This window comes from Panthera tigris, chromosome B2 (assembly GCF_018350195.1).
Source record: "Panthera tigris isolate Pti1 chromosome B2, P.tigris_Pti1_mat1.1, whole genome shotgun sequence".
NCBI lineage: Eukaryota > Metazoa > Chordata > Mammalia > Carnivora > Felidae > Panthera > Panthera tigris.
Genome location: NC_056664.1, coordinates 25,372,070 through 25,398,863, shown reverse-complemented (window position 1 = coordinate 25,398,863; position 26,794 = coordinate 25,372,070). Strand labels below are relative to the sequence as shown.

General features: G+C 43.0%; 1 protein-coding gene across 6 annotated transcripts in view; it reads left to right on the top strand.

Moving 5' to 3' along the window:
- Nucleotides 1-26,794, top strand: part of BPHL (biphenyl hydrolase like) — a 38,879-nt gene extending 12,085 nt beyond the window's left edge. For 5 of the 6 annotated variants that reach the window (XM_042985852.1, XM_042985850.1, XM_042985851.1 and 2 more), the window contains 4 exons: nt 1,238-1,391; nt 12,019-12,150; nt 15,639-15,762; nt 26,483-26,794. In XM_042985852.1, the coding sequence (XP_042841786.1) occupies nt 1,238-1,391; nt 12,019-12,150; nt 15,639-15,762; nt 26,483-26,570 (498 nt within the window). In that variant the 3' untranslated portion in view covers nt 26,571-26,794. The remainder of the gene's footprint in view (nt 1-1,237; nt 1,392-12,018; nt 12,151-15,638; nt 15,763-26,482) is intronic. The other variant, XM_042985855.1, reaches the window with a different exon arrangement.

The following is a 26,794-nucleotide window of genomic DNA, read 5'->3' as shown; positions in this document are numbered from 1 at the left end:
TTTTATTTCTACAAGGGTGATACCATGTGATTCTTATAGAAAATTCAAGTTCAATCAAATAGGTGTGAATGAGGAAGTAGAAATATCCCACAATCCAACTAGAGATATCATTGTTATGACTTTGAGACTCCCTTTCCAGCCAATCTTCTGACACATATAAATACACAGGATTGTATTGATGGCATCATACTATATCTAATGTTTTTCCAACTTACTCTTAGAACAGTTTGTCGAGGAAATACTTTCAGTTAATAAATATAAACTTACATAAATATTATAATAGTCATATAGTAGTCCATTGTAGGGATGTACTGTCTTATTTCATATATCTCTAATGGTAGATAAATAACTTAATTTTTAAGTTCCTTTTTTTTGTGTGTGGTTATGAGCAGCAGGGCAGTGAACATTGTTTTGTCCATGGACGTTTTAGTTCCTTTATAAACACCGTTGGTGTGGACACCCTACACCTGTCTCCTGGTACACATGTGCAAAAGTTCCATACATATCTAGGGGATGATGCCGGGTTATAGAAGATGCAAATGTTCGTTGGACAAGATAGTGCCAAATTATTATCCATGCGACTTCTAGCAATTTATAGTCCCATCAGTATCTTGGACTGATATTTGTTAAATCTTTAATTTTCCAAGTCATTCTAGTTTTACTCCTAGGCAACATCTGTCAGATGTAATCTTTGTTCAGTTTCCTTGTCAAACACATTTTCAGAGCCTGGTTGATATAAGGACTAGCATAACCTCCTGTGACACCATTCTCCTCCAGCCTGTCTCCAGACACTTCTTCCCGCAGTTGCCCTCAGTGGTTTTATCAGATGCAGTGACTTCATTTCATCCAGTAAATATCAAGTTCCCCTGTCTAATCTACATTACTAGTCTCAAAATCTTTGCTCAGGTGTGGGTGTGCATGCACATGTGATTTGTCATTTCTAAGGACAGCTGATCTCCACTGTTTCCAGAGATTTTATCCAAACAGAAGATGTCATTCTCTCATAATTCAAAACAATACTGTGTACTTCGATTTTTATGATACTTACATTTACACCAGAACTAAATGAGAAAAAAACATTTCTGTCATCAAATGCTGGCCTCTAGGACTTTTCTTTAATTATCAAGTGATGCTCCAAACCCCACACTGTACTCATTTGGATGATTGTTAATGATCAGATGCTTCTAGCAGAGAGGAGCAATCACCTGTGCTGTGCATTTCTCTGTATTTATCACAGACATTGAAGTTTAAGAAGGTGTCCTTGTTGGGGTGGAGCGATGGTGGTATTACAGCACTCATAGCAGCTGCAAGATATCCATCTTACATCAATAAGATGGTGATCTGGGGAGCCAATGCCTATGTGACTGAGGAAGATGAAACCATTTATCAGGGTAGGTTTCACAAGCAGGCGATGTCGTGACAAGTAACATCTTTGCCCTCCCCCTCTCATGTCTTACTATGACGTGTACTAACAAGGCCTATGTCATCTGCTTCCACTTCTCAGCTCTGCAGTAGGAAGAGTAACAAATTCTTGGAAGTAATATGGTTTAACCAGTCTGTGTTTTGAATTTTTTTTTAAGGTTGTTTATTTTTGAGAGACAGAGTGTGAGCAGGGGAGGGCAGAGAGAGAGGGAGACACAGAATCCAAAGCAGGCTCCAGGCTCTGAGCTGTCAGCACAAAGGCTGTCGTGGGGCTCGAACTCACAAACTGTGAGATCATGACTTGAGCCGAAGTTGGACACCTAACCAACTGAGCCACCCAGGCACCCCTAACCAGTCTGTCTTTCAATGCTTTCTATTTCCAAAAGTAACACTTTCATGACTCCGGAAAAGGTTTTATAAAACTCAGTGTTCACATTTCCTGCACCTGATAGTGAACTTCAAGGAGGGAGGGGTTGATGTAAAGTCTCATTTAAAATAATGTGAGTGTAAAAATGCACATTGTATTCAAATATGAAACCTTATATTTTGATAAAGAAATTTTTTGCGATTCACATTTCATTAGGTTGTCCTTGAAGCTTATCTTTGAAGTTTTTAGAGGCAGAAGAACGGGGGCCAGCAAACCTGGCAGCCTGTGGGCCAAATCCGGCCCACCATCTGTTTTTGTAAGGCTGGGCACTGATCGAGAAGGCTAGCGCTTTAAGACCTGGAGATCAATCGGGGGTGTCCCCTCCATCCCTGTTTCCTCCTCCGCTCCCAGTGTTGCTACCCAGGGCCTGTGCTGGTGGCCACTTACACACTGGTGACTGTTGGCTATTACCAGGCACTCCGTGGTGGAATTTCAGTCAGCGACTCAGGAACCTAGCCTCCAGCAAGCTGACCAAACTGAAACTGCTTAGCTCTCAGGAGAAGGGCACACTGGGATCTGGGGGTATCTGAGGCAAAAAGCAAAAGTGACATGGTCCCCACCAACATCTGCCTGACCCACCAGGACCCTCTTCAGTCTGGTAGCTTTTTATCCTGGGTGTGTTTCCATCGGATCCCAGATGGCCCACCCCAGGCAGTCAGGGTCAAGCAGGTCAGAGGTTTCTCACCTTTAACCTACCTACCTGGTAACTGTGATTTTACCTCTTAGCTTGCAAAGCTAAAATAAGTTACTCTCTGGCCCTTGACAGAAAGCATTTGCAGACACAAGCCCTGGAATATCACAAGTCTGCTTTTATTCAGCTGTTCTGCAATTCACATGATTTAAGGAAGCTACTTCATGGCAGTGCTCTGTTGTAGAATCTTAGCCCTTACACTGTTTGGTAATGAACTATGAAACTTTTTTTTTAATGTTTACTTATTTTTGAGAGAGAGAGAGAGAGAGAGAGAGAGAGAGAACGTGCGAACACCAGCAGGGGAGGAGCAGAGAGAGAGGGGAACAGAGGATCCAAAGCAGGCTCTGTGCTGACAGCAGACAGCCTGATGCGGGTCTCTAAAACTCACGAACCTGACCTGAGCCAAAGTTGGACACTTAACCAACTGAGCCACCCAGGTGCCCCAGAACTATGAAACTCTTAAGTGATGAGTCTGATCTAGTGACCCATCCTAATTGACACTCTTGCCTGTCCTTGTTTTACCCCTACTGGGTTCAGAGGAGCAAAAATATTTTAAACTGAATGAAATGCATGTGATAACGCCTGCCCTGAGGTGTTTGTGTGATAATTCCAATACCTGGGTCATTTTGGGGGTCGGCATTTGTTGGCTGTCTTTTCGGTATCATCCTGTTAGAACTCTGAGAAATATTGTTTGTTTGTTTTGCTCGTTTGTTTTTCCTTGGCATGCAGTCAACCTGGTTAGGTTCATACTACAAATTCTGTTTAGCCTTCTGCGGGTGGTAGTTCCAGCATCAGATCAGTTCTCAAAGCTTCTTCATGTCTGCCCCACACAAGCCCCACTCAGGCTATGCTGGGACTTAGGCGGCAGTTTATATGGTAGTTTAGTTCTTGAAGTTTATGCTGTATGCTTTTTTTTTTTTGCATCTTCCCCATGCATGCAGAGCCTAGGGGTGAATCACTTCATCGGTTCATATGCAGACTTAGAAACCCCCTTCAAAGCTCCTATGACCAGAAAGACAGATTTCTCTCATAAAGACAGGTTTTAGTAACCCCCTCCTCTGTTGTACAGTTCTGTGCATCTGGAACCGCCTTTAGGGCAAAGCGGCCAGAAAAAAGAGATGGACAAAATAATAGGGATTTCACCTACAGTCTTCAGATACAAGGGGTCCCTTTTTCTGGTACCTTTGGTCAAAGAGCCAGACTTGTCTTGGGGTTTTAGGTAGCTGCCCCGACACTGTACTAGGAGTGCAGGCCCCTGGCTGTGTACTTTCACAGCTTGGACTAGGGTGAGAAGAAAGAGAGAAAGAAAAAGCAGTCTCCCTCATGCAGGGCAACCTGGTCCTTGTCCTCTGGCTACCTCTAAGGGTCTTCTTCAGTTTCTGTTTTTAATGCCTGCCATGCAGTTGTGTGATTCACCCCGTACCCCATATTTCAAAATTGGGACTCAAAGGAAGAAAAGGAAAATGAAACTCATCCCTTTTATGGGTCATTATTCAAGTTTTGGCTCCGTTCAATCTCTTACTCTTACACCTTGGCACAGTCCTCAGGTAGTTGCTTGTGGTGTATTCTACCTGGGGTCTAGTTGTAATCAGTGAGAGAGGAGCTGCTCCAGCTGAGCCAGCACCAAAGCCCAAGAGATCGGTACTCGAGCAGATGTCTTAGGGCTTCTGCTATGACTAGGGGGTGATATGTTCTAGACTCCTATTCAGCCAGACTCCCCCTGAGGCCTAGAGCCATATTTCTATCTACTTGCTGAGCACCTTCCTCTTGATAGCCTGGAAGTTAGTCATAACTAGTGTGTCTACATTGAACTCATTGCCTCATGACTCTTCCCACACCCCAGCTCACAATCTCTGTCTCATGCAGTGGTCCACGGTCTACCAGGTCATCCCTGGAGCACTAAGCCCTCCTCTCTGCCCTCTTCATTTAGCTGTGAGTGGACTCTGATAATACCACATTCCTAAGACATTTAAAGGTAACCCCTCCTCCTCTCTTCCTGCCCACTCTTTTCCTGCTTCAGACCCTTGGCCTCCTAGGACAGTTTGTCTTCCATATGAGTTTCCTTGCTAAGGCAAGAACCTGGTCATTTAATTCTGCTACTTAAAACCCGTCAGTAACCTCACAGTGATGTTCAAGCACCTGGGCTGGCCCGGGCAGCCTGGCCCTAGCCAGTCCTTGTAGCCAGCCCCTCCTTTCCCCTCAGCCTTTCTGTGTGTCCCCCACATTGAATAGCTGCCATTCCTGAAGCAAGCTTCCTCCTTTGTGCCTCTCTGCCTTGGCATCTGCTGATGTGCTCACCTGCACTGGCCCCCCTTCTAGCCCAGTTTCCTCACCAAACTCATCTTCATCTGCCATTCCCAGCTCCCACAGCACTGCCTTTGTCGGAGGTCCCTGAGTCCTTGGGGCTGGGGTTTGGTGCTAGAACACTTTGCACACACTTTCATGATGGCCATGTGTCCTGGGCAATGCCACCTTTCACAGCTCACCTCAGTCAATACTGTGTGAACTCACCATGTTTGGTGACTCTGACTTCCCTTCCTTTTGTAGACACACCAAAAAGTCTCCCTCTTAACCCCACACTCCCCTTTACTTACTGTCTGCTATGTCTCGGCTCCGTTTCCCAGCCATCAGTCCCACCTCCTCATGCCCCACTCTCTCCCTAACTTGTGTCAAGGTGGCTTCCAACCCATCAACCCCATGAAAGCAGTGTCTTGTTGCTGCCAAGCCCGTCGGATGCTTTATTGCCCTTTGTATTCCTTGGTCATGCTGCAGCATGTGAAAATACACACGTGGGGCACCTGGGTGGCTCAGCCTCTTGATTTCGGCTCAGGTCATGATCTCCCAATTCGTGGGATCAAGCCCCACGTAGGGCTCCGCACAGACAGTGTGGAGCCTGCTTGGAATTCTCTCTTTCCCTCTCTGTGCCCCTCCCCTGTTCTTTCTCTCAAAAACAAACAAACAAAAAAAAAAAAAACAAATAAACTGAAATAAATAAGCTTAAAAAAAGATATTTGAAGGGATGCCTGGGTGGCTCAGTTGGTTAAATGTCGGACTCTAGATTTCTGCTCAGGTCATGGTCTCACGGTTCATGAGTTGAGCCCTGCTGTCCGGTTCTGTGCTGATAACGTGGAGCCTGCTTGGGATTGTCTCTCTCCATCTCTCTCTGACCTTCCCACATGCATGCTCTCTCTCAAAATAAATAAGTAAACTTAAAAAAAATTTTTTTTTGTAATTTTAAATAAATAAGTAAACATAAAAAGAAAGAAAATGTACACATGATGTAAGATCAATCACACCCCTCTTCTTGAAGCTTTCTCTGCCTTGAAGTTCTTGCCCCCATGTTCTCAGCTTGCCCTCCTATCTCTGCTTGTTCTGTGGCTTAGACACATCCCCACTCTGCTGGGCCCTGTGATGTTGGGCTCCTCCGGACGCCATCCTTAGCTCTCTGTTCCTCTTCTCTTTCTTACACTTGAGGAACTTCTCACATGCCTTGGCTTCACCAGACTCCCAAATTCCAGATATTCAGCTTCTTACCTGGTTGCCCCACGTGCACCTTATGTTTACTATGCCTAAAGTCTAGCTCATAATCTTTCCTCTACACCCCTTCTTCCTGCTACATTTCTCATTTTGGTAACTGATGCTCAGAAATATGCTATTTCTTCCACAAAATAATTTGTGATAAGTGAATCGATAGTTATGATTTATTGAACGCCTACTGTGAGCTAACACTGACATAGCCCTGTATGACTTCAACCCAGGGCACAGAGAAGTGAAGGAACCTGTCCTGATGGTACAGACGTGTGGTGGCTGTTCCCCTCTGCAGTCTAGTGATCCAGCCCCATGTTCTGCCTGCGCTCTGCCTTTGCTGTGCCTGGAATCCCTCCCAGCTTTTCCATTCCTCCTGCCAGGCCTCCATCTGTCCCCACTTAGATTGACCAGCACTTTCCAACCTGTCCTCTGTCTCAGCCTCCTTTCAGTGTGCTTTCCAGACTGCTTAGATTGGAGTTTGCTAAGATGTAAATCTCATTGTATCTTACTTTGAAGCCCTTCAAGGTCTCCCATAGCTTTCTAGGTAAGTAGAGTTCAAACTCCTCTGCTTTGCCTACAAAATTTGAGGAAACCAGGACCCCGGGCCTTTCTGGGTCCATCTCCTGCCACTTTTGTCTCCTCTACCCCCACACACCCATCGTTTTCTTCAGGTACCTGAAAACCCCTGAAGTTCCAGCAGTAGGGGGCACGGCTCGCTGTCTCTGCCAGTGTACTGCTCCCATACTTGCTTGCTGGCTTGTGTTCTCACGGACTCAGATCCTGCAGTGCATCCTCTGGGAAGCCCCCCACCACTGCCACTCCCGCTCATTGACCCCACCCCCTCCCCTGTCCTCCCCCAACTTCTCTAGGGACATTTATTCTATTCCACTCCTCTACAGAGGTCAGAGGTCGTTTACAACTCTCTAGACCATAAGGCCCTTGAGGGCAGAGACCTTATCTCATTCAGGTTTGTATCTGCTGTGACTGGCACTCAACAGGCTTCAGATAATGTTTACCAGAATAATTCACTAATTAGTGGTGAGCGAATGAGTTTTCTTCTGGTGCTTAGCACAAATTATATGCTCAGAAAGAGAAATGTATCAGTTTTGGGGGGAATACAAATCATATCTGTTTTGCATCAGCAAACAGTTTGGTTCAAATGGTTTTTTTAGGAACTAAAACATAATTACTGCTTTTAAATTTTTTTTTGGTGGAAATTATGCTTTGGGGAAAAACTGGCTTCCTCTTGGAAAAAAATTAACAGAAGTAAGTAAATATACAGAATATTTTTGAATGTTTGTTACATGCTGGGTACTGTTGCTAGCACATTCCATGTCTGACTTATTTACTCTTTATCTCGGAGTGTTATTATAATTCTCATTTTTCAGATGAGGAAACCAGCCCAGAGGTTAAGGAACTTGCTCAGGGTGACACGGCTAGCAGGTTCAAGTGCTGGCATTCAGACCCAGCCAGCTTGACTTCTTAGCTGTGTGTTTAACCACAGTGTTTGATGTGAACATCTGGCTTGCCCCAGCTCAGCTGGATACCCCTGTCCCTCGATATTTCGGTAATATTTCCCATTAGAGTCTAAAGCCTTGCCCCAGATTTTACATGCTCATAGATGCCTCTTCAAATGCCTGGTTTTACTGAGTTAACTCACTTTGAGAATCTCTCACTATCCCAAGAGGAGGAATTTACATTTTAGCAAGAAAAACATCTACACATTAAACATTAGCCAACTTGGTTCTTAAAAGATCTTGTCCTTCCTGTCACAGAGGAATTTTTTTTTTATTTTATAAAAATATAGATAATTTTATAAAATATATAACTTTAAAACATTACATTTAGATTATATATTAATAACATAATAAAATATAGTAATAATAAAGTAATAATAATATATTACATCTTCAAATTAAACATTAAATATTTAAATATATTTATATATCTTATAAATATGTAACATAAATATCATGAATAATATATACTATATATTAAAGTATATGATATATATTTAAATTTTATTCTGTAATTATATATTTAAATTTTTAATTCAAATTTATTTAATTGTATAATATTTGGTACATATAATGCAATACATGTGACACTGTGAATTATAGACACCCATGAGCCCACCATGGAACATAAGACTGATCACTGTTTGTACCCTCACTATATGCATATGCTTCCTCCCCAGGCCTCCCCTACCTCTAGCCTGAGTCCTACAATCATCCTTATGCCTTTTTGAAAACACACCTGTCACATATGTTTATATTCCTAAACAGTATATAATTTAATTCTATTTGGTTTTGAGCTGTACAAAGTGACTTCATACTATATACATCATCTTCTATGACTCACTTTTTTTCAGTGAACGTTGAATTTCTAAGATTCATTCATAATATTTCTGTATTATATTCCATTGGGCAAATGTATTTTATTTTTCCTCTCTTTTATCAATAAACTGTAGGTCTGTTTTCACTGTTGCCATGAACATTCTTATAAATGTCTCCTGGGGCATCTGGGCAACAGTGTCTGTCTAGGGGTATATGCCCAAATGTGAAATTTGCTAAACATTGTGGTATGCAAATACACCATGTGACAGGTGACCAATTATTTTCCAACTAAATAAATTTGCATTCCCACCACCAGTGTATAAGATTCCTTAACTTGCATCCTCAAAAAATACTTGAAATCATCAGATTTCTTAATCTTTCACCAGTCAAATGGGCAAGAAATGGTATCTTACTGGGGGACTTAATTTTCCTTTTCCTATTACTAGTAAGATTGAGAATCTTTTTTTATGTACTTATGCATCATTGGGGTTTCTTTTTTTGTATTGTACCTATTCATGTCTTTTCATTTCTTTTTGTTTTAAAACTTTTATGTAATATTTGATAAATATAAAACCTTGTGTTTAACAGGGATACCTTATGAAGTCTAGCAACAAAGCAAACACCCAAGGACTCTCCACCCGCTCAAGACTAGAACACTTCAGTGTTATTATGACGTTATTGATTTGCAGGGTTTTTGTTGTTTAATAATATGATGACTATCCCCTTATGGTTAGTAATTGTGTCAGTCGTGGTACACAGCTTGTTGCTTGTCCTTTTGCTTTCTCTATAGACAGAACTAAATTTAATGTAAGAAAATATTACAGTGTTTTATTTTCTCACTTGGAAAGTTTTGTTGGTTTTTGCATTTACAAACACATTCCTCAGTTTCTTTACTCACCTTTCCTTCTTTCGTCTCAGATATTCCTTCTAGGATCACTTCTCTTTCTCCTCAAGTTATTTTTTACGAGTTTTTTTTTTTTTTTAAGTTTATTTATTTATTTTGAGAGAGAAAGCGTGAGCAGGAGGGGCAGAGAGAGAGATAGGGAGAGAGAGAATCCCAATCAGGCTCCATGCAGTGAGCACAGAGCCAGATGCAGGGCTGGAATCTCACCAACCGTGAGATCATGACCTGAGCTGAAATCAAGAGTCAGACACTTGACCGACTGAACCGCCCAGATGCTCCTGGAAGTTCTTTAAGGGGAGATCTGTTAAGAGTCAACTCAGTTTTTATTTCACTCTTATTCTTGAAAGATTGTTTGGCTAAGTACAGAAATATAAATGGGAAATTCTTTTCTCCACTGCACACTGTCTGCATTCCTTAACCACTGCTGTGAAGTTTTGCCAGCGAGCTTTCCTCCCTTTGGAGAGATGTGTCTTACCTCTGGCTGCTTTTCAGGTTTTTGCTTTCTCTTTGATTTACTGCTATTTTGCTCTTCTGTGTCTAGATGCAAATTCCTTTTTATTTATCCAGTTTGGGTTACACTTGAGTTTTGTCTGTGGACTTTTCTCTGATCAGTTCTGAAAACCTTTCTCAGCGGTTTCCTTCTTCCCATATTTCTTCTTCTCCATTCTCCTCCTCCTCCTCTCCTTCTTCGGGGACTGATTGGACTTTGTGGGCCTTGTCTTTCATTCTGCTCTGTCTCTTGTTCATCTTCTTGTCTCTCTGTGTGGTGGTCTGCATCATATCTTAAGCTTTCTCTTCCAATGTTCTAGCTTTTTCATTAGCTTTATAAAGATTCTGGTCATTTTGTGATCTTTGATTAGGAGTGAAATTTGCTTACTCTCAATCTGAAAACCCACAAAAAAGACCGTGAACACAAATTGATAATGTTTTCCTTCAGAGAGGATTTACATTTGCTATTCTTGGGAGCCTGGGAGCCATGGGATAATCACAGCCTGGGGCCATTTTAATCTCAGTTTAATCTAGGAATGTCAGGTTCAGCTCTACCCACTGCCCCCAGCTAGTAGTTACATTTCCCCCAAAAGCAACCCTGCCTTTTGAGTAGTCTTACCACCCTTTGCTCTGTTTTCTGGTTCTCTTCCATCTTACACACACACACCCTAGTTTGCATTAATCACTGCAACTCCAGCAATGCAACAAATCATGTTTTATGAAAGGTCTAGTCCTTCCACTGCAAGGGCACTTCACAGAGGGTGCTGTCTACAATAGTGCCCAAAGTAGAAATATCTACAGGGGATTTTTTTACTGACCATCTTCATGACATCTTACTGGCTCCTCTCTCCTATCCTCTCTTCCAACTCTTTTTCTTCTTCCCAGATCTCCCTACCCTCTTAATTTCCAGACTTCTCTGCACCCCTCTGTGAAGTCTTTTCACTCCTATGCAGAGCAGGTCAGCTCTCCTCAGCTTCCATATGCACCTCTGGGCTTACGTATGCAGATTTGAACCAGTCCGGCAGTCTGCCATCCTTGGAAGGCAGTTGTAGTTGTAAATAGCAATTTTTCCTTCACTCTGTTATTTCTGTTCCCTGAGTACACACTGGGTGCCTGGCACTGTCCAGAGCACTGTGGAGGGGTTATTGTGCAATATGAGTTCATGTCATTAGTAATGTGTTGTCTTTGAGGTATATTGTGTACCAGAAGCACTGTGTTAAAAGCTGTCCATAAGCCATATGTAATATGCTCAGAAACATTAGAATTATCAGTGTGTTTAAAGAAATATGGACACAACTGGGCTAAGTAATTGAATTTGTTCATGCATTTTATAAGTGGTTTTTAGCTATTATTTCCTAAGAGTGAATCATCTGTACTTGTTTCAAGTTCATAGTTAGCCTTTTACAGTCATATTTCATCAGTAACAGAAACTAGAATGAATAATTTGTGTTTTTCAGTGTACCTGAATGCAATTCAGAAAATATCTTCTCTTTTTAAATTTTTTTTTAAATGTTTATTTATTTTTGAGACAATGCGAGAGACAGAGTGCAAGCAGTGGAGGGGCCGACAGAGGGAGGCACAGAATCTGAAACAGGCTCCGGGCTCCGAGCTGTCAGCCCAGAACCTGACACGGGGCTCAAACTCACAAACTGTGAGATCATGACCTGAGCCGAAGTCAGACGCTTAACCGACTGAGCCACCCAGGCGCCCGTAGAAGATACCTTCTCTTTAATAAGTCATGTCAGTTTTACTCAGACAACCCTAATTTCAGGAATATCTTCTTATATCTTATACTTTTAACAGAAAGCATTAAATGCAGATCTAATTTCACTTAGTAAAAATTTATGTTGTGCCTCTTTTGTGCCAAGCTCTGGCCGAGGCTCTGGGCATAAGTGGGAGACAAAACAAAGCCAAGTCCCTTATCTGGAGCTTTCATCTTCCTGGGGAGACAGGCACTCAGCCATGGACACAGAAAATGCTACAAAGCACTGAAAGATGCAAAACAGAGTAGATGGAGGGGAGGGTGCTCTAAGAGGATGGTCGGGGAAGGCCTCACTGCCCTGGACAAAGTGAGGAGTAAGCCAGGTGGAAAGCTGGAGAAACATTTCAGGCAGACAGAAGAGCAAACAGGATGACTCTGGGGTGGACTATGTTTGCAATATTTAAAGATAAGCCTTAACATTAGACTAGACTTATTCTTGTCACTACTTCTGTTTTTCAGGTATCAGAGATGTTTCTAAATGGAGTGAGAGAACAAGAAAACCTCTAGAAACCTTATATGGGTATGACTACTTTACCAAAACCTGTGAGAAGTGGGTGGATGGCATAAAACAATTTAAACATCTTTCAGATGGTAGGTTGTGTGAACTGTTTTAGCTGTTCCTTTGCTGATCAGAGAGGCTGCTTGAGTTCCTCCCCTGGTGTTCCAGAATTCCCTGGTGATTAGCACATTCACCCACTGTTTTCATGCTGATGTGTGAACAGAGGATGCTAGTGACTGTACACAGTACAAGCCCTTGTATAATACATCTGCCTTAAACTGTACTAAATATATAGTTGTATCAAGGTTCACATAGTTAAGTCTTTAATAGAAGACTGTTCCTTTCTCCTTCTAATCCTTGTGTGTATGATGACAAAATAATTCTCTAGAAGCCTCAGATAGTGTATATGTTCTAATTCTGGAATGGATAATCAGAAAACAAGCCACCACACAGAGCATATTTTTTTTTCATGTGTTACCCGCTACATACTCTGTTACTAAGACAAACAAGAAAGAAGGACCTTTTTGTCATGACCTTCAGCCCCAGCGAGCATGAGGAAGAGTGTTCAGTTCACTTCCCACCTTCAGAACTTAGTTAAATGACTATAGCTCCGTCTTTATCTGAAAATTTAACATGATTTCCAATAACAGTAAGAATTTATCTCTTTAAGAAAATTCTGAGTTAAAGTCTGTTTTTAAGTAGCTATTTACATTTATACTCTCTCACTCTTCTATTTTAACTGTAAAAGAATAGAGGGTAGCTAAGATCTAATCTGGGAGCACAATTCAGTTACAGAATGGCTGCAGTTGAAGGGCCAGTTTGATCTACTAGGTAATCATTTCCAGAGTGAGTCACCTATCAAAACTTTCACAATGAAAAGGGCATTTGAAAATGTTACTTTTTTGGTTTAAGTTCAAAACAGTAAATATATCCTGTTCAAATGAAGTACCCACCCATAGAAATAGGTCTTGGAAATGTGTTTCCCTCAGCTCTTAAAAATGCCATAAAAGATGTCTAAGACAGTTCTCCATTAAAGAAGGCAAACTTTTGAAATGTAAACTTTTTTGCTTTCCTGACAAGAGAGCTGAAGGGGTAGGAAGATTCGAAGGTAGAAGCAGAATTAAATCAGCAGTTCAAAACTATGCCCTGTGTTTGTTAAAATTTAAACCTTCCACTCTGTGAAAAACACCATCAAGAGAATGAAAAGACAAGCCACAGACCTGGAGAAAACATTTGCAAAAGACACATGTGATCAAGCACTGTTATCCAAATGTGCCAAGAACTCTTACAACTGAGCAATAAGAAAACAAACAACCTGATTAAAAAGATGAGCCAAATAACAGGATCCCACTGCTCACCTATTAGAATGGCCAGAACAGGATGTTGAGGGCAGTGAAAATACTCTGTGACACCATAACGATGGATGCATGTCGTTATACATTTGTTCAGACTCACAGAATGTACAACAACAGGAGTGGCCCCTAATGTAAACTCTGGACTCTATGGTGGGGGATGTTGATAGTAGGGGAAGCTGTGCATGTTGGGGGGGGTGGGCAGGGGGACAAGGGAAATCCCTGTACCTTCCACTCAATTTCGCTGTAAACCTAAAACTAAAAAAAATTAAATACAGTTTTTAAAAAAATGAAAGAGAAGGGAGGGGAAATGCCAAAATATAGAGGAGCTAGCAGTATGTAAATGATCTTATAGCAAGACTGTTAACAAACCACGTATCTCCCTTCCACACTCACTAATTTGACAGGAGCCCTTTTCTTCCTACTTGTATCCTCATGTTTATGGATGCTCAGTTTAGCAGAGGAGTTAACTGCACAGATTTGGAGTCAGATGGTGGCCTTGCCACTTGGCTTGCTGTTAGAATGAATTGGGCAGATTCATTCATTTGAGCTTCTCTCAAAGCTGCAGTTTCCGGGGCACCTGGGTGGCTCAGTCGGTTAAGCGGCCGCCTTCGGCTCAGGTCATGATCTCGCGGTTCGTGGGTTCGAGCCCCGCGTCGGGCTCTGTGCTGACCGCTCAGAGCCTGGAGTCTGTTTCTGATTCTGTGTCTCCCTCTCTCTGACCCTCCCCTGTTCATGCTCTGTCTCTCCCTGTCTCAAAAAAAAAAAAAAAAAAAAAATTAAAGCTGCAGTTTCCTATCTGGGAACTGGAGATACTAACAACTACCTCATAAGGTTGTTGTGAGGATCCAACCAGGTTCTGTACGTTCAGCTTTGGTGCGGTACCAAATACAGAGTAAGTGCTTAATAAAAGGTTATTATTACTATCGTTAGAAAAGTGCTTGGTTTACAAATAATTGTATGTACTAAATGAGTTAAAACACGTGACGAAGTGTTCCATGGGCATCAAACCACTTGAACAGTTTCTGACACATAGTGCTCAGTGATAAATGATTATACTATTGGTGGGTGTGTGTCATTTCAGGGGTAGGAGAGGGAAGCTTCTGAGACCTAGGGAAATACTTCCCTGGCCAACCCACCACCTTCTCATTTAGCAGGCAGTGACCCCCAAGTGAGGGGGAGGGACAGGCCAGGTGCCTGGACAGCTTTCTCAGAGCCCCAGCACTTTCTTCTCAACGCAGGCAGAGGCAGGGAGGAGGCAGGAGAGGAGGGAGCTCCCTTTATGGAGTACCTGCTGGGTGCCTAGAACCTTCAATATGACATCTCTTTTTAACCTCATGGTTAACCCCAGAGAACTATAACTATCCCTGTTTGACCAAGGAGGAGGCTAAAACTCATAACTAAGGAACCACCAAGATTTCATAGGCAGGCAACAGCAGGACAGGACCAGAACCAGGTTGTTCCACATTCACCTTAGAAATGTTGTTACAAATGGGGGTGAGGACCTCATAATCTCCGAAGTATGTCAGTCAGGAATGTCATGGAAGCAGGAGGGATGAAGAGAAACTGGTTTGCCATGTGTAAACTTTAACCTCACAGTAAGGTATGTAAGCTTTAAGGGCTAGCTGGAAGCCCAAGAACCATTTAAGACATTATTTCAAGGGAAAAGCTTTCACATGCCAAGCATCTACCATCACTTTGCAAATTGGAGACTGCTCTATATAATATAAAGAATTGTGGGGTTTTTTGTTTATTTTTCCTATTTTACATGAATTATGACTATAAATCAAGTGAACTTCTTGTTTACTAATAGAGATTCCAAAGCAGAGGGGAAAAAAATAGAGAAACAGGAAGACACCTCAGACCCATCTTTTTTTTTTTTTAATGTTTATTTTTTTTTTTTTTGAGAGAGAGAAACAGAGTGGGAGCAGGAGAGGGAGACACAGAAACCAAAGAAGGCTCCAGGCTCTGAGCTCTCAGCATAGAGCCCGATGTGGGGCTCAAACCCACGAACAGTGAAATCATGACCTGAGCTGAAATCTGAGGCTTAACTGACTGGGCCATCCAGGGCCCCCACCTCAGACCCCATCTAAGGCAAACCACCTCTTCTACAGACAGGGACACTGAGGTCCAGAGAGAGGCATGATTTGTCTCAGTTCTCTGCTTTTCTGACTCACCTCCTGGGATGGTCCCGTTGAAGCAGATTATCCTTGCTATTTGTCTTTCAGGGAATATCTGTCGGCACTTGCTGCCCCTGGTTCAGTGCCCCACCTTAATCGTGCATGGGGAGAAGGATCCTCTGGTCCCACGTTTCCATGCCGACTTCATACACAAACATGTGAGAGGGTCACGGTAAGTCCAGTCTCTGCTTCAGCGCTCTGCCTCACCGCCTTAGGAAATGCGTGGAAGAAGCCTTGTAAGGAAAGGAAGCATGAAGATTGGGGTTTTTTAAGGTATTACCCGCCCCCTCATTTTGCCCATGTCAATAAATAGTACTGCTCTATTTAGGGTTCCAGGGAAACATGGCGCACACAGAGCCCTGATTTGTGGGTAACCAGTATCCGGAGGGAAAGAAATTCTTGGGTGGATTATTTTAATGTTGCCGCAAAGACATATCTGCTAATAGGTAGTAAGCCCTGTAACACTGCAGACAGTTTAGATTTATAGCAATCATTGTTAATTAAAACACTTTTATATATTTGGGAATTTTTAGGTTAGTTTATCATTATAAAGGTACTATCGACCCTAGGGAAACTATATTAATTCCAGAGATGCTGTCATTACTCTGGACTTCTTTGGAATTCTTTTGGAATTGGCTTTAGTAATGAGAAAATCCTCCCTCCCTTCCTCTTTGCCTCCCTCCCTCTTTGCCTCCCTCCCTCCCTCTTTGCCTCCCTCCTCTTCTTTCCCTCCATGAGCCTTGTTTGTTTTTTTTTTTTTTTTTAATTTATTTATTTTTGAGAGAGAGACAGCATGAGCAGGGGAGGGGCAGAGACAGAGAAGGAGACACAGAATCTGAACAGGCTCCAGGCTCTGAGCTGTCAGCACAGAGCTGAACACGGGGCTCGAACTCAGGAATGGAGAGAATATGACCTGAACTGAAGTCAGACGCCCAACCAGCTGAGCCACCCAGGCTCCCCATCCATGAGCCGATTTCTGATGTCTACTGTGGACCAGCACTGCTTGGCATGGTCCTTGCTGACCCCTGCCCTGGGTGCACACAACAGCCCATCAGGGAAAGCAGACTCAGAAACAGTTCCACAACTTCTTTTTTTAATTATTAATTTTTTTTGAATTCCAGGATAGTTAAATATTAGTCTCAGATGTACTGATTTAACAGTGCTAAATATTAGTTACAGGTGTACAATATTGTGATTCAACAATTCTACACATTACTCAGTGCTCATTATGACAAGTGTACTCTTAAACCCGTTCACCTATTTCACCCATTCCCTACCCACCTCCCCTCTGGAACCATCAGTCTGTTCTCTGTACTTAAGAGTCTGTTTCTTGATTTCTCTCTCTGTCTCTCTTTTTCCACTACTCGTTTCTTAAAAATCACATATGACTGAAACCATATGGTATTTGTTTTTCTCTGACTGGCTTATTTCACTTGGCATTATACTCTCTAGATCCATCTTGCAAATGACAAGATTTTGTTCTTTTTGCAACTGAACAATACTCCATTGTGTATATATACCACCTCTTCTTTATCTGTTCACCAGTCGATGGACTCGTGGGTTGCTTCTATAATTTGGCTATTGTAAATAATGCTACTATAAACATAAAATGCATGTATCTCTTTGAATGAGTGTTTTTGTATTCTTTGGGATAAATACCCTGTAGTGTGAATCCTAGGGTGGGGTAGTTCCATTTTTAACTTTTTGAGGAAACTCCATACTGTTTTCCAGAGTAGCTGTATCAGTTTGCATTTCCACCAACAGAGCAAGAGAACTCCCCTTTCTCTACATCCTCGCCAACACCTGTTGTTTCTTGAGTTGTTGATTTTAGCCATTCTGACAGGTGTGAAGTGATATCTCCCTGTAATTTTTTGATTTGCATTTCCCTGATGGTGAGTGATGCATCTTTGCATGTCTGTTGGCCATCTGGATATCTTCTTTGGAGAAATGTCTGTTCATGTCTTCTGCCTTATTTTTTAATTGGATTATTTGTTTTTTGGATGCTGAGTTTATAAGTTCTTTACATATTTTGGATACTAACCCTTTATCAGATATATCACTTGCAAATGTCTTCTCTCATTCAGTAGATTGTCTTTTTGTTTTGTTGATCATTTCCTTTGCTGTACAGAAGCTTTTTAATTTTTTTTTTTAACATTTATTATTATTGAGAGGCAGAGAGACACAGAGTGTGAGCAGGGGAGAGGTAGAGAGAGGGGGAGACACAGAATACGAAGTAGGTTTCAGGTTCTGAGCTGTCAGCACAGAGCCCGACGTGGGGCTCGAACTCATGATCTGTGAGATCATGACCTGAGCCGAAGTCAGTCGCCCAACCAACTGAGCCACCCAGGTGCCCCTGTGCAGAAGCTTTTTATCTAGATGTAGTCCCAATAGTTTATTTTTGCTTTTGTTCCCTTGCCTCAGGAGACATATTAGTAAGAAGTTGCTATGTCCATGTCAGAGAAATTACTGCCTGTGTTTTCTGCTAGGATTTTATAGTTTTAGGCCTCACATTTAGGTCCTTAATCCATTTTGAATTTATCTTTGTGTGTGGTGTAAGCCATCCACTACTTCTTTTTTTTTTTTTTAATGTTTATTTATTTTTGAAAGAGTGAACGTGGGGTAGGGGCAGAGGGAGGGGAACATAGGATCTGAAGTGGGCTCTGCCCTGACAGCAGAGAGCCCAATGTGGGGCTTGAACTCACAAACTGCAAGACCATGACCTGAGCCGAAGTCAGACGCTCAGGTGGCTGAGCCACCCAGGTGCAACAGCCATCCACTGCTTCTTAATCATATTATTCCATGATACATTTCAACAAACAGATTTCTTAAAGAATATTTAAATGTAGGGGACATGCTTCTTATTCTAAAATAACATATAATTATTATAAAACTGTATAATTTTTACATCCATATAGCATTATATATTTTAAAGGGCATTTTACATACAATATCTAATAACTCTTCATAACAAACTTATGAAAAAATATTGTCCCCATTTACAGATGAGAAAAATCAAGGCTAAGAGATGTTAAGCAATCTTCTAAGGTTGCATAGCTAGTAAATGACAAATCCTAGATTTTTTTTCCCCCTCCTAATATAGCACTTTTCCCCCACAGCACAGCTGCCTCTCATAAACATACTCTTATTTTAATATGATGGTAAGATGCCTGGATTATATACTTGCTGACCTGGTTAATTATCTTTTAGCTTCAGAAATGACAGGTTTTGCACACTGACGCTCATGGTAAATGCAGTGTGTTCCCTCAGAAAACCAGGTTCAATAAAAGTCTGCAAGAAAGTTTAATTTAGGAATTCTGTTCTAAACCCATCTCCTAGCAACAGAATACATCAATATGGGAAAAATTTTTCCCTTCCCGTTCAGATGTTAATTATTTCAGTGGACTATTTTGTGAAAGATCATTTTTTTTAGAGCAGTATTCTTTGGAACAAGTGAGTTGAAGGTGAAGTGTTATTGGCAATGATTGTCTTCAACTGGTTTGCATTTTATACCTCTTACCTTCGTCTGCTAAAAGACCCCTTTATGTTGGACATGAATATGAACCCACCTGGAACACAGGTGGTTTATTTTGGACCCCACAAAAGGAAAATGGGTTCTTTGAGCACCAGAGTCCTTTGAGATTCAGCCATTTGACAACAGGGAAGCAGGTTAGAGTGGCAGGTTTCCAGTGAACTTAATATTTCATTATCTTGCTACGTACATTTATAATTAAATTTAAGGATACAGTCTATCCCTTCAGAGATTATATCAACAGGTATTACATATGAAACAAATGCCTTTCTCTCAGAAGGAGGCCAAATGGAGGGTGCTAGGTGGCTCAGTAGGTTAAGGGTCTGACTTCAGCTCAGGTAATGATCTCACAGTTTGTGAGTTCGAGCTCTGCATTGGGCTCTCTGCTTTCAACAAAGAGCCTGCTTCAGATACTCTGTCCCCCTCTCTCTCTCTCTCTCTCTGCTTCCCCCCCAACCCTGCTCTCTTTCTCTCTCTCTCTCAAACATAAATAAACATTTAAAAAAAAAAAAGGAGGCCAAAGGAAGGGCAGGATTGTTCAGCAGGCCCGCTTCCTATGTCAATTTGTCTCTCTTTTTGTGTATGTGTATGTGAGGAACAATGGTAGACTCTCTTGGAAGCGAAAAGGCCTTAAAGATCATTCAGGTTCAGTGGTTTTAAAATTTGTTTTTAGCTGAACCGTTCCTCCTAATAAACTCTGGTGCAGGAGTCCAAGATACAAAACATAAATAAGAGCTATTCTGATAATAGCAGCGATGGGGAGCAGACCTGCTCCTTTGATTCTTCTTGTTCTGCCTCAGCCCCTGTGCATTCCCTGCTCATCCAGCCCTCCCTCCTAGACTGAAAAGCCCTGATGTCGCTCACCACCTCCCTGGCTAGCTAGCTTCTTCTTGGGCATCACCCTCAAGGTCAGCCCTGGCTCACTTTCGGAGGATTTGTGTTGAGCAGAGGTTGGCGCCCATCAGACCCTTTGGGGTTGCAGTGGATGGGCCCCAGGAGGCAGTGGGGCTGAGCCAGCTCAGAAGAGGATGTGACTACACAGCTGAGTGAGCTACATGTGTGCTTACAGTGTATACTGGTCAGCTGGGGCCGCTGTAACAAGTATCACACCGGGCGGCGTAAACAGTAGAAATCTATTCCGTCAGAGTTCTGGAGGCTGGAAATCTGAGATCAGGGTATCAGCAGGGTTGATTTCTTCTTATGCTTCTTTCCTTGGCTTATAGATAGTTCTTCTCCCTGTATCCTTACATGGTCTTCCCTCTGTGTATGTGCCTTCATCTCCTCTTACAAGGATACCAGTCACATTGGATTGGGGCCCACTCATGTGATCTCATTAATCGCTCTTTAAAGATCTTCTATCCAAATAGGTCACACTTTGAGGTCATGGGGGTTAGGACTTCAGCATATGGATTCGTAGAGGATGCAGTTCAGGGCATAATCCTATGTTTCTGTGGAGGTGCTCCGATCTTGGGAATGAGAGGACCAGCGGAGACGAGGGTCTGGGTTTCAGACCCAGCTGCAGATGACCAGCACCTTGCCTGGAATCCCCTTCCAGCCCTCAGCCCCTTCTGTGGCCTGGCCAAGTGTGCTCATCCCTCAGGTAGCAACTCAGATGTATCCTCCTCCAATTACTTATCTTTTTGGGATCACCTGGTCCTTTTTTACCGCTGTTAGCGTGTAAATTTAATATTCCTCCTGCTGAGCATGTCAGCACCAGTCCCAGGATGTGGTCTAGTGCATTTTAAAGTGCTTAGTACACTTTGAAAGAAAGAGACCATGAGAGGCACACAAGGGCCATTGACTGGTGACTCAGTCCCAAAAAGTGTGGTGCAGAGTCCCAACTGCATGTTCTGAGACCAGGGCCAGAGAGCCAGGTCAGGTGGGAAAGAATGATGGGTAAAGTGTGCAAAGAGCTGGGGTTCAATGTCAACGAAAGGGGAGAGGTGGAAAATGGAGTCTTGCCTGGAGAGCAGAACTGGTGTGTTGGAGTCCTGGAACCCTTCATAGCAGTGGTTACATGCCCTGGCAGGGAAGGAGATGGACCCAGGTCTGAGTGCTGGCTCTGTCACTAAGTGTGTGCCCTTCAGCAGTGTGCATCTGTTTCTATACCTCTGTTTCCCTGTGTGTAAGATGGTGATGATACCTGTCATTTGTTTGTACATTTAAGATTTAATAGGAGCTCAGTATGCAGTAGCTGCCACTTCTGTGGGTGGAATGCTGCTGTGGGTTCAGGTGATCAGGGGCCCGAGGAGACAGCTGGGGTGTGGCTTGTGAGTAGGTCAGTGGCAAGCTGCCCTTGACCCGATTTTCAGCACCATTGTCAGTACAGGTGTGTGGGTGTATTAGCGTTCTCCAGAGAAACAGAACCAATAGGATACACATAACACACACACACAGGGGCTCCTGGGTGGCTCAGTTGGTTGGGCGTCTGACTTCAGCTCAGCTCATGATCTCACAGTCCGTGAGTTCGGGCCCCGTGTCAGGCTCTGTGCTGACAGCTCAGAGCCAGGAGCCTGCTTCGGGTTCTATGTCTCCCTCTCTCTCTCTCTGCCCCTCCCCTGCTCATGCTCTGTCTCTCTCTCAAAAATAAATAAAAACATTTTAAAAAATTTAAAAAAATAACACACAGGTTGATTTACTGTATGGGATAGGAATTGGCTCGTGAAATTATGGAAGCTGAGAAGTCCAAGATCTTCAGTGGGCAAGCTGGAATATCTAGCAAACTGGAGACCTGAGAGAGCTAATGGTGTGTTTCCAGTGTGACCGAAGGCCTGAGAACCAGAAAGAGTCAGTGTTTCAGTTTGAGTCCAAAAGCAAGAAAAAGTTGATGTCTCAGTTTGAAGGCAGTCAGGCAGGAAGCATTTCCTCTTAACTGGGGGAGGATCAGCCTTTTTCTTCTATTCAGACCTTCAGCTGATTGGATGTGGCCCACCTATATCAGGGAGGACAATCTACTTCACTGAATTCTAATGATTTAAATGTTAATCTCATCCGAAAACACCCTCACAAAAACACCCGGAACAATGTTTGATCAAATATCTGGGCATCCACAGCTCAGTCAAGTTTACACATAAAACCAACCATCACAGTGGGGAGGGCAAAGGTACAGGCATTCTCCACAGAGGTCTTGGCCTGTGGTAGGTTCACTGGAGGATGTGTCAGCAGGCTGGCAGTGAGGGTACATGTGATTAGGTTGTCTAGGCAGTGGGCCAGGTTCTGTCCTCTGACTCATGGAAGGGAAGAAGAGAGGAAGGGACTTCTCTCTGTAGCTTCCTGGGCTCTTCAAGTCTGGCCATCAGAGGTCAGATGGCCCCAGACCTCCAGTGCAGGCCAGGAGGAGATGCACATGAGCGGGGGTGAGATGAATTGACCTAGGTGACAGAGATTCATGCTGAGGACAAAGGTTTGTTTTTAGCTCTGTGGTAAAGTGAGCCAGGTTACTGGGAGTAGGTGGACAGTAAGCAGGGATGGCTGCCTTGGCTTCCACTTCTAGGCCAACCCCAAATTTGTGACAGGGGAGGGGAGATGTGCCCTCCCCTCTAACTGCCCCGGATGACTTTCTCTCTAGCTCTCCCCATCCCTTCCTCCTGCAGGTGCTCCCTCTAGTGCCTCATCTCTAACTGCTTGCTGCTGTGGTTGAAGGCAAAGCAATCAGCTCAAGATCCCACTTAGGGTTAGGTTACAAAATTAACTCCAAACAGGATTAGTCTCATCCTTACAAAGCTGAATCCTTTGCATTGTAGCGAGAGTGGGGTCTCATCCTTTCTAGACAAGACTTACCGTGACATGTTGTAAAATCTCTCCAACTGGAGTGGATTGTGTTAGCCAAATGTAAATAAATTATGCTCCCAAGTCAGAGCATTTCATTAATATGCCATACATAATTAGAACCTTTGTAAGGACTTTTGCACATTGTAAAGTACAATTCAATAAGAATAAGAAAATAATAGCAAACATTTATTGGTCATTGTGTGCCCAGAGATCCCGTACTATGAGCCTCATATGCATTTTGTCATCAGAATAATCCTATGGGGGTAGATGCTGTTACTCATCCCCCTTTTCCAGATGAGGAATTGTGGTTTCAGGAGATGAAGTAACTTGCTAGTATAGATCCCATGTTGATTAGACTGGACATGTCCTGACCCCATACTGCCCATGCCTTTAACCCTGTGGTATCACCTCCAATAACATGCAGCTGTGACCCAAAGAAAGCTCTCAGTCCAGTCAGAAGGCCCCTACTTGGCCCCTGTAATCCCAATCCCCCAGGTTTGGCAAGGCTTGTGTCTCCACACACGAGTTACAAGCATCCATCTGGTAGACCCTGATAGCCCAGAGGGGTCTGTTCCTAGCTGTGGCATTACTAGAAAAACAGCCTCTGAGGAAGTTTTGTTTCTTTCTAATGCTTGAGACAAGGTTGCATTTGAGAGAAGAAACTTCTCAGCAAGACCTCTACTTCCACCTTTCCCAAACATCTACTTGGGCCTGGCCGCCCTCCGGCTGAGAGGAGAGAGCCTGCTGGGGAAGATGCAGGCTGGGAGGCCATGCTCTACACCCCTGCTTTACCAGCTTGAAGGGAATTATGGCCCATCCATTATCACCCTTTTCTTAGATGGGCTCTCTAAAAGGAACAGAGAGGGCGCCTGGGTGGCTCAGTCGGTTGAGCCTCCGACTTCGGCTCAGGTCATGATCTCATAGTTTGTGAGTTGGAGACCTGCATCAGGTTCACTGCTGTCAGCACAGAGCCTGCTTCGGATCCTTTGTTCTTCTCTCCCTGTGTCCCCCCCCATGCTCATGCTGTCTCTCTCAAAATAAAGAACATAATAAATAGATGGATAGATAGATCGATAGCAAGCAGAGAATAAAGAATTGAAAGGGGATGTTGTTGGCAGCCAGGTTTGGATGGCCTGGGGAGGAATGCCTGAAAGAGAGAAGGCCTCCCTGTGAGTCACATTGCTCTCCAGTTTTCATAGGGGAAGAGCTCCAGGTACAAAGAACAACTACTTTGGTTTTTGGTTAAAACAGAAATGCTCAGACTTAACTAACAACTTTATGGGTTCATATATAATGTAGAGGTTTATCATATCCAAAGTGAAGGAAAAAACTATAGCGCATTACTTATTGCCTGTTCCTGTCTGTAGCTCTCCGAGCTTAACTTGAAAGCTGTAGAAGGTTAGACTGAGGAAGGAGAGGTAATATAGTGGGGCCAGCATGTTTCTCCTTCGTCACCTCATCTGTGAAGAGCATCCTGGAAGGAGTGTTCTCAAGCAGAGGTAAAACCACCACTGAATTTACACTGTGGGATTAGACACATTTCTGTTGCTGAGAAGATCTAGAGTCACATCTCTTTTTCTAAAGGAGCCAAATGCAGGCAGGAGCCGGCCCCAGCAAGCAGGAGGCCCCTTCATTTCCAGCTGAGCCATGTGTTTGATTGTGGGGGACTTGCTACTGATTTTCCTGGAAAATGTGGTTGTTTGAAAACACAGAGCATGGGATTAGTTCCTTTTGTTATTTGGGTGAGAAGCTCCCTCAGCAGTACACTGCTACATTGCCTTGACATCTACATATTTATGCCTGTCCAGGTGACTGTTCCCAAAGAGGTACACTTGGTAAGTGTTAAGTGTAGTGAATCCTGTGTCAGACCTAAAGGCCAAGGATATACTAAGGACCTTGAAATGACCTCCAAAATGTATCAAGGAGAAGAGCAATTTTCTTCATAACCCCATCCATCCACCCACCTATCCACAGTCCAGTGCAGTTCTGAATGTAGATGCCTCAAAACAGGCCTCCACTATTTTTAATGAAGGGGACCTAGTTTTTCTTTACCTGAGACCTATAGAGATTACCAATGAATAGTGCAGGAGCACTGAGGCTAAAAAAAAGAAGAGATTCACAGTAGGTGTCTCTCCTTCCTTGGGAATCCTGAGAAAATTGTAGCAACAGGGCAGAGCATATGATAACCAGCTTGACTACCCACGAAGGAAAATGTCCAGCTTTGGCAGGTCGGGGTCCCTCTGCTTCAGAGTTCAGTTAGCATACATTCAGTTTAGCCTAGACATGTCCTTCTATGACCTTTCAGTATCCTTGCAGTTTGTTATTTTCTGCCTTCTAAAAATGGAGACCCTGAGCATCCCTGCAAGCCCTTGTTCCTTGTGTAGCACAACTGGGGTCCTGTCTTTGGGGTTGGTGCAGCTTATCCTTTATTTCCTGAACCACATTAAAATTGAATTTGGAGTGTTCTGGCTATTAATGGCATTATTAGCTTTCCCCATGGCCTCAGAAAGATGCCAACAATATATCCTTTTTCGAGTAGATTATCATGTGTATCTACATACACCTACCTCACACCCAGTGTGGTGGAGTTGCAGGGGGCCCAACATTGTCCAAGGACAGCTCTATTCCCCAGCTCCTTTTCCCTGCAAATCCTCCTTAGTGCTCACTGAAGTTCTTAGAGCTCTCAAACCCCAGTTGTTGAAAGGTCAGAGAATTAGGCAATGTAGTAACTGGCATTTTGCCCCAGTATGACCCTTTTAATGTCCCTATTGTTACTGTATATAAAATAGCTTGAACTTTTGCTTATATCCTAAAAGCTTTGTTTAAAACTTTTATTATTTCTGCGCTTTTATAGCCAATAAATGCAGAACTCAGAGAAGACTGCTTTTATTAAAGAAATTGCAACCGCCACATTTGACCAAAAGCTTATTGAAAGAAGTCTCATGAGCACAGTGAGGTTTGCCACAAGACATGTTGTGACAGCTGCAGAACAAAGTGTTGCTGATGCCGCCTCCAGCTGCCCTCACAATCCTAAGGAACACTTAACTTGCCCTTTGTCTGGTGGCTTGTATTCAGACTTAGTCAATCCTCCAAAAATGACTGGGTGATTTTGAGCCTTAAACAACAGGCTGGTGGGGGCTGTGATTTCTGATTTGGGCTTTCACTGTAGGAAACCCCAAGAAGCTCACCTGTTCCAATCCAGTGGAGTCTGGACATTTCGTATTTTTATCATCTCCTCAACCTTCTCTCTTAAAGTCAACCTTATTAAAATGGATTTTTTTTCTCCCTAGGTAACGACCAAATCACATCCCCCACTCTCATCAGATTTAAAGTCAAACTCTTTGTTACAGGATACAGTTCCAAATTCCAGTTGCCATGTGTGTGCTCTGTTAAGTCAACGCCCAAGAAGCTTTCACCCTTAAGTCTATATTCGGGGAAAGTTTGTATTACGTATCTTATGTTTTCTCCCCAATAGTAGTCACGAAAAGAAGGGGCTGTTTTCCACTTCAGATTTTCATGAAATGTTAGAAAGGGTAAGAGTTTGACTAAATTGTGTGCCATTAATCATAAGTGCTTTTTTTTTTTTTTTTAGGTTGCATTTGATGCCAGAAGGCAAACACAACCTGCATCTACGTTTTGCAAATGAATTCAATAAGTTAGCAGAAGACTTCTTACAATAAAAATGCCCACTACTGGGAGCTGGGCATTCCTTAGTGTGGGGCTTCAGCCTGTTGCCACCTGTGAAACACACCCGTCACACCTCACCTCCATGCTTTCTACTCCCTGCAAAGTACTCTCAGACATACACAAATAATGACCTATTAAAACGTCTTCTAGGGGCATCTGGGTGGCTCAGTGGATTAAGTGTCTGCTTCTGGATTTCAGCTCAGGTCACGATCTTGTG